The 13,081-nt window shown below is 43.6% G+C and overlaps 2 protein-coding genes across 2 annotated transcripts in view; one reads left to right on the forward strand and one right to left on the reverse strand.

Annotated features, from left to right (window-relative positions):
* Positions 1-348: 348 nt before the first annotated feature.
* Positions 349-2,787, reverse strand: LOC147005485 (uncharacterized). Its single transcript, XM_085836040.1, has 3 exons — positions 2,500-2,787; positions 1,544-2,459; positions 349-1,456 (listed from the first exon to the last, which is right to left on the reverse strand). The coding sequence occupies exons 1-2, from the start codon at positions 2,785-2,787 to the stop codon at positions 1,821-1,823; spliced, it is 927 nt and encodes a 308-aa protein (XP_085692166.1). The 3' UTR covers positions 349-1,456; positions 1,544-1,820.
* Man1a2 (mannosidase alpha class 1A member 2) overlaps positions 2,451-13,081 on the forward strand; it is a 129,393-nt gene continuing 118,762 nt past the window's right edge. Inside the window, exon 1 of the mRNA XM_021157562.3 lies at positions 2,451-3,457. Coding sequence (XP_021013221.1) covers positions 3,156-3,457 — 302 coding nt within the window. The 5' untranslated portion in view covers positions 2,451-3,155. The remainder of the gene's footprint in view (positions 3,458-13,081) is intronic.

Here is a 13,081-nt window from a genome sequence, read left to right on the forward strand (position 1 = left end):
TTTGTAAAAGGGAAATTACTGTTTTATCTGCCACTTTGGAACCTTGTCTACATCTTTGATCAAAGCCTAACTAAGCTTTGAAAATGAAATATTCTCTTTAGGCATCTGGAATGAAATTCCTCTTTGTTGAATACTTACCCCCTACCCCAACCCCAGTTCACCTTCTCTGCTTTCTGTGGATTGCCCTCACATGGAGGGATCAGTCTGTGTTCATCCTGGTCTGACTGGATCCACCTCCTGAAATTTGACCTTAACTTTCTCAAGTACCATTCTTTATAAATTTTTAATTTAATTAATTATAAATGCAATACAAACAGAACACATGGGGAAAATTATATATAACACCAATGTCTTAAGAATTATAATCTTTTCTAAATATTTCCCTTTACTATATTTATATGCATATTCTTATATACTTGTAACCATAATGAATACATTTGCAGCTTGTTTTTTAAAAAACATTCTTTTAACACCTTCTTTTTAGAAGTGAAAGAAAATGGAAAGGGGAGACAGGGGAAGAAGACAGAGGGAGAGTTGGAGAGGTAGAGAGGGGAGGGGGCAAAAGGAGAAGGGAGGAAGAATTGGTAATGGTTTGGAGGCTAGTGTAGGAGTGTGACAAAATAGTTGGCTGTATTTGAGTATCTACAAAAATCTGTAAAATTAACACTTTAATCTCTCAGAGAAAAATAGGCAGGGACAAGAAAGAGGACAAGGCATACAGAAGACTCGTCAGCTATAAGACTGGAACTTCCAATGTCACATTTGTAGAACGTTTGCTTTTGGTAAATTTTTCTTGCAGCTAACTGTAGTGTTAGCTAGGTAATAATAACTTCTCAAGATTTATACAACTTGCTGTCTCGTTCAGAGATTGGTGTTTTATTTCCCTCCATCTTCTCGTGGAAATGAGTGACCTCAACTGTCGGAGCACAGTGTTCCTTTTGGTTGGGCTCTCAACATTAGAGATCTATGAGACAGACACACTGTATGAACTCCGCAGTTTCTAACATCCATTCACGTGTCTCACTCAAATCTCATTCACTTTGGATCCAGCGGTGGCCCTTGGGAACACGTTTACATCTTGTGCTGGCTTTGTTTTGTAAACCAATGACTTCTTTTGTCCTGTGGTAGGAAGGTAGGGTTTGCAGAGCTTCTAGAAATGCCTAGTGGAATGTAGTTCTGAAATCTTGCCAAGGGATATGAAGTTTTCCTTGATTTCAAAGGCTGACTTCCCACCCCTGCCATTTATGGGCCTCCTCTCCAATTGCCAGCTACCAGTTAGGATGTGTGCAAGGAACAGAAGGTAAATTTAAGGAAAAAAAAAAAAGCTAAACGCAAACTAGATGCAAGAATACATATGCATTGCTAAGGTTTCTTTATCACAACCTGGTTCTTCTCAATATTATAGATAACAGAATTGACTCAGATTGTTTCAAGCCTCAACTTCAACAATATTGTCCTTTTGGTTTTTTTTTTTTTTTTTTTTGGTTTTTCGAGACAGGGTTTCTCTTTATAGCTCTGGCTGTCCTGGAGCTCACTTTGTAGCCTTTTGGGTTTTAACACCTGCTCATTCATTCATCTTTATTATCTTTGCGGGGGGATGGTAGTGGTGGTGGTGAAGATGACTATAGAGTGTGTCCTTGGGACTGAACCACCAGGAATCTCCTGTCTGACCTAGGTAGCCCGATTCCTCAGAAAGGAACCCAGTAGAAAGCGCAAGGCTGCCATTTTAACACGAATCCGGCACGTGGCCGGTGCCACCTCCTTCTTCAACCAGCCTCGCGTGGAAGTTTGAGACCCTGATGTTGAACCCCGGCCCGGAGTCACTGTTCACTGAGGCAGGCATCAGCCTTGGCCCCCCGTAACCCGTCAGTCCCAGGAACCCCACATTCCAGCGCCACTTTCGCGATCCGAGCGCCTGGTCCTCCTCGTCCGGCCGCCGGGGCTTCCGGGGGCTCGGGGCTCCCGGCAGCGGCCAGGCCCGAGCGGCCCGGCGGGCGGGGGAGGGGCGCGGCGGCCCGGAGCGTGCGCGCGCACCTCACACTCCGCCGCCCGGGGACGCCCACTCGCGAGTCGGGGCCGCTAGCCGGCCCGCGCCCCCCACGGCTGAGCCGCTCGGCCCAACCGGTGTCAGCCGCGCAGCCGCTCCGTGCTCCTCGGGCCTCTACAGGCCAGGGACCAGCCCAGGGCCGCGGACCCGCGCCGCCGCCAGCGCGAGCGTGCGAGCCACCCGAGGCCGGGCCCTGCCGGAGCCGCCCTGCGGCCGCCCGAGGCGCGGCTGCTCGCTCGCGCGCGACCGGCCGCCCTCCCGCCCGCCCGCCTCTCCCAGGCGGTGCGAGGAATGAGCCGGCGCCGGCCCCGGGCTGTCGGTCCGAGGGCCGCGGCCCGGCTACCTCGCACGCCGCCAAGGCGCAGGGGCTCGGCCGCCGCGGCTGGGCTCGGCCGGGAAGCGGGCGGCGGGGCTAGCTGAGGAGGAGGAGGAAGAGAAGGAGGAGGAGGAGCCGGGTGGGGGCGGCCGCTCGGCTGAGGAGGAAGTTCCGCTCCTGACAGAGCGCGCGGCGGCGCGGGCGCTGTGGTGTTCGGGACGCCGTCGCCCTCGCGGCCTCGGCTGAGGGTCGCCGCTGCTACGCCCGGCGCCGCTGCTTGGAAGCCGCGGAGGCTGAGGAGCGGTGGAGTGGAGGAGGCTCCGGAGGGGGCCGAGTGGAACCGACCTGCTGCAACTCGTCGTCTTCGCCGGGCGCCTACCGGGGCGGGCAACCGCCTCTGAGCATCGCGCCGGGGCGCGGGCATGGCAGAACCCACCTTGCAGCTTCTCTGCAGTGTGGCTCGCCCGATCCACTCTCGGGAATGAAGAGGAGACTCGCGATCACCCGGTGAGGCACTGAGAGCCAAATGGCGAGAAGATCTGACGGGACAGAAATCAACGATCGCTTGGGAGGTCACCCGGGCTTCTGGATGTAATCGGAGAGCGTGAAAGAGGTGGCCTCGTAAATAATAATAATAATAAAAAAAAGCACAACAACCCTTTGAGAGGAGGAAAATTGAGTTTATTCTTTTTTTTTTTTTTTTTGGCCGAGGTTTTGAGAAACGGTTCGATGTGTTGTACATTTGATATAAGATGAGAACTTTATAAAGTATTCCGTCCAAGAGCCTAAACGATGACTACCCCAGCGCTGCTGCCCCTCTCTGGTCGTAGGATACCACCTTTGAACCTGGGGCCGCCCTCCTTCCCACATCACAGGGCTACCTTGAGACTCTCGGAGAAGTTTATCCTTCTCCTCATCCTTAGTGCCTTCATCACCCTGTGTTTTGGGGCATTCTTCTTCCTTCCAGACTCTTCAAAACACAAACGCTTTGATCTGGGCTTAGAAGATGTGTTAATTCCTCACGTAGATGCCGGCAAAGGAGCTAAAAACCCCGGAGTCTTCCTGATCCATGGACCCGACGAACACAGACACAGGTTGGTTTGTTACTTAAATTATGGTACTTCCTTTTGGGAGAGCAAGGTACAGTTCACTGCTTTCTTGTCTTTTTTTTTTTTTTTCTTCCTCCCCCCGCCCCCCATCCCCGGCCCCTGTGAATGGGTGTTGAACGTTGTTGGTTCAGAGCTGGCTAGGTAGAACCATACATAGACTGGAAGGACTCCTAGGGTTCCTTGGTTTTTCCCGGCAGAACGAAGTGTTCAGTCAGACTCTTCTGCTGTGGACAGCAGGGAGCGGAGATACAGGGAGTCACCATGCGCGTATGGAGAACGTGTTTCAGCCTTTCTGCCACCATGGGAAGTCACTGAATCTTGACAGCTTGCTAGACTTTGCTCAGCCACCAAGTCCCAATCTCTGGCTTGTGCTGTGATTTTTTTTTTTTTTTTAATGTTAAAAGGTGGGGTGTGTATATCCCTAACTGTAATTTGGCCAGTTAATCTGAATTGAGCCCTTGGCAGGGTATAGTCAAGATGAAATGAAATGGAAGCTCTGCTTCCAGCCTTTAAGTCATTTCTAGATTTTTTTACCTAAAAGGAGACTTTGGAGACAATTCGCTTTTTCCAAACACCTCTCTCCTCTCATAAGCTAATTCTTGAATGTGTGAACGAGAACTATGTATGAGACTTCACCCGAATGGTAGAACCCCTGTAGAAAATGGGTAGTGGTTTTAACCTAGTGTGAGGATTTTGAAAAAGCCTAGGTTCAAATGTGAGCCTAAGTTAAATATTTGGGACAATACACTATTGTAATGAGGGCGTTCTCACTTTGTCTGTGAAGTTAATAATTACTTGCTTGGTAGTTCATTGACTTTTGGCCTTATTGGAGTACTTCTAATAATACAGTTTCATACCATTTTTCTATACTTTGGGGTATTTGATATTTTCAACTTACATACTTTAAGAGGTTTTTCTTTAAAACTTCCCTTGCTTTGTAACTGCGAAAATCCTTACTTGGTCTGGGAAATATTTGCTGAAAAAGAAATGTTTTTTTGGACCTTATTTCCCATGGTATGTATATATGATGCAATGAACATTTGGGAAAAAATGTATTTAAGGCTGACATCAGAGCTTTTTGACAGCAGTGATGTATTCATGTCATTTAGCTATTATGATCTGCTGTCATGTACTAGTAAGTGGTTTCCTTTATATTATGTATGGGTAGAAGTTTGCAAATTTTTACTTTAAAATTGATATTAAGAGAGTTAAGAAAAGTTCTCAACTAGTTGAAGTTAAAATACTTTTGAATGAAAGTGTGTTTATGTTCATTGTACTGCACAAATTCAAAAGAATAGTTTGTCTCATAAGTAACAGTTCTTAAACTCTATAGCCCAGGAATATGTATTTATTTATTGTTATTCAGAACACCTGGTTCCTGAGTTTGGCAGTGGGAACAAGGTTGTAATGGCTAAGGGGTGGTTATTGAGCTGCATTTTCAGTTTGGGATAGGAAGAGTCAGGGTGACGGAAATGACAGTGTGTTGATGGATTTGCTTGCTTACCCAGTCAGAGGATCAGAACTCCTGTGTGAGGAGTTGAAGCAGTGAAGGAGGCAGTGCTAACGCTGACTGTGGCAGGAACAGTTTGTGTTGCTCTTTGTTTACACTTTGTTGTTGCTTCCTCTCACCTGAAAACAGTCTGCTTGGAATAATTTTACTTTGAGCAAGGAATATGTTTAAAATGACAGAAACTAATGTGCAACTATATCTTGATTAAAAGTAATTCAGAAAGATAGTCTTATAGAATTATTTGTAACTAAGATCATACTTATTTTGTGTGTAGTATCTTAGAAGGTAAAAATTGTGTTATGTGTGTGTGTGTTGTGTGCATGCTAGGGACAGGGTTGGGGAGCCTTGCAAATGGAGGGCATCAATTCTTCTTACCAGTGTTTAAGAGATACTTGTTGGGATAATGTTTCTTTCTGAATGCATACTTAGTGTAGTACCTTGGTGTTTTAGTTCAGTAGTTAGTCATTTTACAGCTTACACTGACTAAAATTTGTGATTTTTTTTTTTTTGTTTTTTGTTTTTTGAGCCAGTTTTTAATCAGCTCAAATTGTTTCCTTTGTATGACAGTGACATCTACTTTATGGGTTGTACTGAATGAGATAATACGTGCAGCGTCCTCAATATAGTTCACAATTTCAGCCAGTTATCAGGAAGACTTAGGTATTATTATCACTTATAATTGAATGTTTGAATTCTGACTTTGCTTTAAGTGTTTTGTTTCTGAAAAGCTAGGTACAGTTTGATAAATATTTTAAAGAGTACACCAGAATGTTACTATCAAAAGGAACATTTTATAATGACATTATTTTATAACTAAGTTATTAGTTAACAACAAATAATCTACTGTTCAGACTGTTCATTTAGAGCCTCCTGTGTGGATGGGTTAATGATTCAGTGATTGATTCAGTGATTCTGGTTCTCGTTGTTAGAAAGTTATACTCAGAGCAACCAGAGTTTGTAGGGAGTCCAGCATTGGGAGTGGAGGGGGAGAGAAATGAGACCAGGAAGGTTTCATTGAGGGAGAAGGGGCTCTGAAACTGTGAGAAAAAGAAAGCTAAATGAAGCAGTGATGGGAGGAGGCATGGTCAAGCAGGCTGCACAGGAGAGCCCTAGTGGGAAAAACCTGGCGTTCTTACGGGTACGAGAAATGTTCCGTGACTGATGTGGTAGACAGTGTGGTTGTGTGGCCAGGTGAAGAGAGTAGACAGGGCAGATGTGGATTTACAATTCCTGCCTATCCCCTAGTTACAGAAGCTTGAATTAGTTCCTGGCATGCACAACGTGGGAGATTCATGTGACAGTCTAGATTTCTGGCTTTTCTTAAAAGAATTTGAGACTAGAGCAACACTCAAGTGTCTATTTTCCGATGGCTAACACTCAGTCGGAATCTGGCTCCCTCTTGACAGGCGTGTGCTCTCCATTTTATGCCACTCACTTAAGGTGTCCAATAACATCATAAATCAATGCTCAGCCTGCCGGTGGTTAAGTTTGCATCTCTAGGCTGGACTCAGGGTCTGCTGCTAAGTGTTTTGGTCTTCATTCTGAGTAGCTGCTGGGAAGTCACTGAAGCAAAGTGAAAAAAATTCATTTTGAATTTAAAAAACAAAACCAATTACTTTTGTGCAGGGCAACCAAAGTTGAGGGTCTAGGACGCAGCAAATTGACTGGCCATATTAGTAATTCTGTGAGAGAAGATAAATTAGTGAGAAATGAAGTTGAATTAAGTTTTAGGGACCTGTGGTTGGCTGAGTATAGAAGTTAAGGTAGGAGGAGAGAGTGGAAAGTAACTTCTGAGTTTCTCTTTTGTATGGTCTTGCATTAATACAAACTTCTTTTTTTTTTTTCTGTTAATAGCTTTGTTTATTTTATTACAATTTTTTGCCTTTATTTAATAATGATTTTATGTGAAGTTAATGTTTGCTTAGCATGTTCCCTTTTGTTAAGCAGCTTACACAGTTTTTCAGTAAACTTTTTATATGTTTATAAAGCATTTTTAAAGTACCAGTCCACTGTCAAGGTGATAATAGCACAAATTGTATTAATAGTTTAAAATTAGATTTGTGATTTCAAATCATCACAAATAGGAATTTGTTATAGTGCTCATTTATGTTATTATAATATATGCTGATTTACATAAAAGGTATCTTTTTAGCTTATGTATAGACAGTTTCCTTTCATTTTTCAGTCTTTCATTTTGAAACTGACATTGCTTATATAATGACATTGTACAAATGAGATTGACCTCCCCATGTGTTTGTTTAAAACATTGAACATATATTTGTAATTTATCCTTTAGTCAGGATCATGTTAGTTCAAATTGAATACTTGAGAGTTTTGTGTGTTTATTTCTAGTTGCTGTCTGTCTGTCTCAGCTGATGTTATTACATTACCTGGTACAAATTACACACTTGTCCCTGTCCCTCCGGTAAACCATCACACACTTAGGACAGGGTTAGGGGGCCTGGGGTTACCCTTGGGGGAGCCCCTGTGATTTCTCCAGTCCTCTGAGGACTGGGAGTCTGGGCACTGGCTGGAGACTGGGTGGGGAGTGCAGCTTGGCTGACAGCAGATCTGCAAGGCAAGGTCCCTCACCTTGGCTGCCTGGCTGGGGCTGGAGGTCACAGCTGCATCCCACTGGGCCTTGAGCAGCTTGCTGGGCTTCAGAGCCTGGAGAGCTTCTGGGGAGACCTCTTTCATACTTTCCAAAAGAGTGTAGTTCCCACCAGGGTCCTCCGACAAATCACAGAGTAGTGGGGGCTCATGAGAGCTAAGAGGGTTGGCAGCATGACAGGTAGGCTCTGAAGTGGTGTCACTGTGGGCAGAGCCTGGTGTCTGGTAGTTTTCTTGTTTTTGTTTTTGGAGATAGGGTTTCTCTGTATAGCCCTGGCTGTCCTGGAACTCACTTTGTAGACCAACCAGGCTGGCCTCGAACTCAGAAATCCACCTGCCTCTGCCTCCCAAGTGCTGGGATCAAAGGTGTGCTCCACAACCGCCCGGCCTGATAGTTTTCTTAAAGGGAAAAAAAAAATGTAGGCTTTGGAGTAGAAAGGACCTAAAGTGGAATGTAGTTTTTATTTGGTGGCTATGTGACAGTGTAGTAGATGTAATCATCTTGAACCTACAGTGACCATTACCAGTCACATCAGACTAGAGTGTACTGTTAGCCAGTGTTGAGGTGGATTAACTCTGGAAGCAGGGCAGGAGGATCTCTGAGAGTTCAAAGCTAGCCTGATTTACATAATGAATTCCAGGCTACCCAAGGCTATCTAGTGTCTCAACAAAACAAAAACTCAAACAAATGTCAAAACCCACAGAAGTGTTGTAATGAGAGATTCTTGCATTCTCTCCTCTTTCATATTTTTATTTATGTTTGTGTGAATCTCCCTCTCTAGGTGTATGCTGTGCAAGAGTGCACTTACCTGCAGAGGCCAGAGGCGTTAGATCCCCTGGAGCTCCATGCGCTGGAGTTGCAGGCCTTTGTGAGCTGTTGGATGTGGGTACAGGGAGTCGACCTTTTGTACTCTTCACCACTGAAGCAGACCCTCAAATTCTTTATTCACGTCCAGATTGCTGGCTTTTGCTTATGATCTGGCATTGCTCTTTAGTGCTTGTATTCGTTATTTCCTAGTCACTGTGACGAGGTGCTAGACAAGAAGATTCCTTTTGCCTCGAAGCTGAGGAATGCATGCAGTTACATGGCAGTGGGAACAACTTGGACTGTAGTGCTGAGGGAGCAGAAAGGAATCCTAGTGCATAGCTGGTTTGTTTCCCTTTTATTTAGCCCGTGAACCTAGTCCATTGGATGATGCTCCCCAACTATAGGTGGGTATCTTTTTCTCAGTTAAATGTTTCTGGAAACACCCTGGACAGACATATCTGACATGCCTTGCAGTTGTAGAGGAAGCCCTGAGCGAGTGAAGTCTTGAGTGAATGAGTGTTGTTGGCATGGGCCCAGTCTTGCCAAGGACTCTGAGTAGACCCATGGGAAATCGGCAAACCTATTCCCGTGTGGTTCAGGCTCAGAAAAGCAAAGTTTGACTGTTTACTGATAAGTGATCAGGGTGTATGAAAGCTAGCAACTACATGGTTACAGCTGGAGACTGCTTGCCAACAGAGACCCCCCAACCCCCGAAACTAGCCAACTCCTCCTCATGTGCTGTAAATGAATTCCTGAGGTTCTGGATTGTAGAGGTAGTAGCTACCATTCCATCAGCGTGTGTACACCTCTACCTGACCCCATCTTTTCTGTACATGGGTCTGGATATATGTTCTTCATTCTCTCACTGACCCTAGTCAAGGCTTCTGGACCTAAGCCAGCAGGATGACACAGTGCCTTACTAGTGAGCTAGGTATTTATTAATTTAATCAAGTTGGCAGTTGAAATTCACCATCATAAGTCTACGTCCTTGTCAACTTGCCCAAACACATTTTTTTTTTTTTTTTTTTTTTTGGTTTTTTGAGACAGGGTTTCTCTGTGTAGTCCTGGCTGTCCTAGAACTCACTCTGTAGACCATGCTGGCCTCAAACTCAAAAAAATCTACCTTCCTCTGCCTCCCAAGTGCTGGGATTAAAGGCGTGTGCCACCCCTGCCCGGCTCAAACACGTCTTTTTAGTTTTAATATTCTACCTCCACCCCCTATAGGCTAATGGCTGCTTCATAGTGCAAACTATGTTCATTCCAATTTCAGAAGTCCTCAGAGTCTTAACAGTTTCAATGCTATTCAAAATAGCTAAGATCTCTTTTGAGACTCAAGGCAATCTCTTAACTATAGGTCTCTCAACTCATAAAATTGACAACAAATAAACAAAAAACCCAAGTTATTTATTTCCATATACAATGGCACAGTATATAAACATTCCTACTCCTAAAAGTAGTAATGACATTTCAATGAAAGAGAAGGCCAAAGTACAACTGAAATCAAGCAGGACAAGTGCCAAATTATGTGGCTACATGTCTGGTATCCATGGTTCCTGATAACATATGGACTCCAACAACGTTGGGTAGGCCTTCCCTTCCGGTTCTGTTGTCTATAATACAGCATACTTATCCTATGCTAGTCTATGCCTTCCCTGCAGTTGTTTTGCAGATATGCCAGGTCCCAGCATCTCCAGTTTCCTGGGATTTGTTTCTGTTGTAACTTAGGTTTCACCCTTATAACTTTATGCAGTGGCTTCTTAGAACTTCCTTGCAGGGTATCCGGCCTTGTGTTGCCTGGCTTCAGTAGATTTCTGGAACCTTGGTACAAGCCTCCATGACCCTGTAATTCTTTAATTTTGCATGTGTGTGAAACCAGCATTGTGTGTACAACCCTGCCAAGTTTTAATGCCAAGTCAAAATGTAGTCTGGCATCCTATTTTACAAGGCCTCTATGTGCATTGGCAGTTGAACTTGGGAAGACACTTCCCTAGGCAGGTATTTTCTAGTAGGAAACCCCTTCAGCAGCATTCTGAATGCAGGCTCTTTTCAAAAGAATTTGCATTTTACTAGCTAAGTCTTCAGTGGGTGGGGTTTTGCCCTAAGAAGGAATATTTCTCTTTTAAAAAAAATATTTTAAAATTTATGGTGTGTGTGTGTGTGTGTGTGTGTGTGTGTGTGTTGTATGCATGCTGTGGTGCAAGTGTGAAGATTAGAGAATGGAATGGTTCTTTACACCATGTGGGTTCCAGAGATTGATCTCAGGTTATAAGGTTGTATGTAAGTGCCTTTCCCGAATGACCCAACTCTTTGTCTCTAGAGGGACCTTTTTTGTTGTCCTAGTACAAAATGAGTGACTTCTCTTTGATTGCCTTACTCTCTCAACTTACCCTCTTTTAAAGAAAAGTGGTTTTTAGATTACCTAATTATATGTATGTACATAAATTTTGCACATATGTGCTGATACCCAAGGAGGCCAGAGGAAGGTGTTGGATTCCCTGGATCTAGGGTTAGAGGTAGTTGTGAACCTTCTGATATGTGTGCTGAGAATTAGACCCAGACCCTGTGCAAGAGCAGTGCGTCCTCTTAACTGCTGAGCTGTCTGAACCCCATAATCTCCTTAGTAACTGAAGGTTCTTTGCCTATGTCTACCATGTCTAGAACTTTAAGCTTACTCATGCTCCTTTTCTTGTTAAACTGTACATTTTCCCTATTTTTCTGTTCTCCCTTATTATAAATCAGGGCAAGAGCAGTGGGTAGTAACCATGCCACAGCCTCAACACTCTGCTATAGTGAAATTCCTCTGCTAAACAAAGTAGTCCATTATTTTTTAATTTAGCTCAAGTTGTCTGGACACAAGCAAGACACAGCTATATTCTTTTCTAGAATGTAATATGAATGTCCTCTAGTCCAGTTTCCAGCTGAGTTTTTATTTCTGTCTGAGGCCTTGTGAGCTGTGACTTCACTTGTTTGCATTTTTATTGGCTTTCTGTTCCTCTGTACTTCTCCCAGAATGGCCTGTTAAGTTCCATTTACAGCATTCTAGGGCATCACCCAAGGACTAAACCTCTTCCTAATTTTGACTCCTGTTGCCCCAATCCATCCATATATATATATATCTATATATATATATCTCGGATAGAAAGTATTTACAGTAAATCAGATTTATTTAAAAAGTGTTCTTTGGCTTTCATATAACCTTAAATGCAAAAGCAGGTTTGCATACTAATGATATGGATGTGTTTATTTTTACATAAAGAATTAAATCTGTGGCTACTTTAAAAAAAGAAATCCTAGTTAAATATTTGATAATGCAGGAAATAGAACATCTTCATTTTTCAGTTGATTAGTATTTTAATTTTATAATCATCAATGCTGAGAATTCTGTTTCACATAAATTAGTATAAAATGGCAAAATGTATAAAAGCATTTTTCTGTCTGTCTGTCAATCAATCATCTATCTATTGTATGTATGTATGTGTATATGTGTATATATATGTGTGTATGTGTGTGTGTGTATCTGAATATGCACATGCCATAGGACTCATTTGGAACCCACATGGTTGTCAGAGGATGGCTTGTGGGAGTTAGTTTTCTCTTACCACCATGTGGTTTCTGAGGATCAAACTCAGGTCATTAGGCTTGACAGCAAGTGCATTCACCTGCTGAGCCATCCCGCTGGCCCACAAAAGGCACGTTTTAAGCTGTTTTCAGAAATTGCTGGAAATTCTGCCATAACCTCAAGCCAAAATTCATTTAATGATTTTTAAAATAAAACTGAAACCAGCAACTGACATAGCATCTTTAAAAGTCAAACCTTTTAATATTATACAAAGATAAACTAATACATGCTGATTAAAATACCAGAAGAATTGGCTTTCATAGTTGAATTTCTATTTTTTTAAGGACAAACATATACAATAAAACATTGCAGCCGGGTGGTGGTGGCGCACGCCTTTAATCCCAGCACTCGGGAGGCAGAGGCAGGCGGATTTCTGAGTTCGAGGCCAGCCTGGTCTACAAAGTGAGTGCCAGGACAGCCAGGGCTACACAGAGAAACCCTGTCTCGAAAAAACCAAGCAAGCAAGCAAGCAAACAAACAACATTGCAGCTAACAGCATGCAGTGTTCTTGAAACAGAGTTTATTGACATTGCATGGTGTATCACATCACAAGTGTCCATGTCGTGTATTCAGAATCAGGGTTGCAGTGAAGTCATGTGATGAACTTGGGTGAGCATTGCTAGAGACACCCCAGAATCATTCCATGTTAGCTGTTGAGTACATCTTTGGTTATTGCATATTTGCTGTTGCCATATTTCCATGCCTCCTGCATTTAGTTGTGCGTTTCCATCTGTGCTCCTGACCCACATTTTAAGAAGCTGAGTTCTAGTAGAGCCAAAGTCTTCTTATCTCCTCCTGTAGACCAGTTCCAAAGGACTCTAAAATGTGTGGGCAGGCTGTCACAGCAGTGACAGGCCCTACTTCTTGGTTCCAGCTTTCTATATTAATTACTTTTCTTTGCTGTTGCCAAATACCGAATAGGAAGCAACTGAAGGACAGAAAGGTTCTTTTTGACATTTAGTTTAGAATGCAGGTCGGGGAAGGCATGGTGGGAGAGGCTTGGCTCAAGGTCCTGACCAAGAAATAGGGGAAGGGACTGTCCATATTCATCTATCTCTAGCC

Source organism: Mus caroli, unplaced genomic scaffold, assembly GCF_978045245.1.
Source record: "Mus caroli unplaced genomic scaffold, Mus_caroli_1 scaffold_3, whole genome shotgun sequence".
Taxonomy (NCBI): domain Eukaryota; kingdom Metazoa; phylum Chordata; class Mammalia; order Rodentia; family Muridae; genus Mus; species Mus caroli.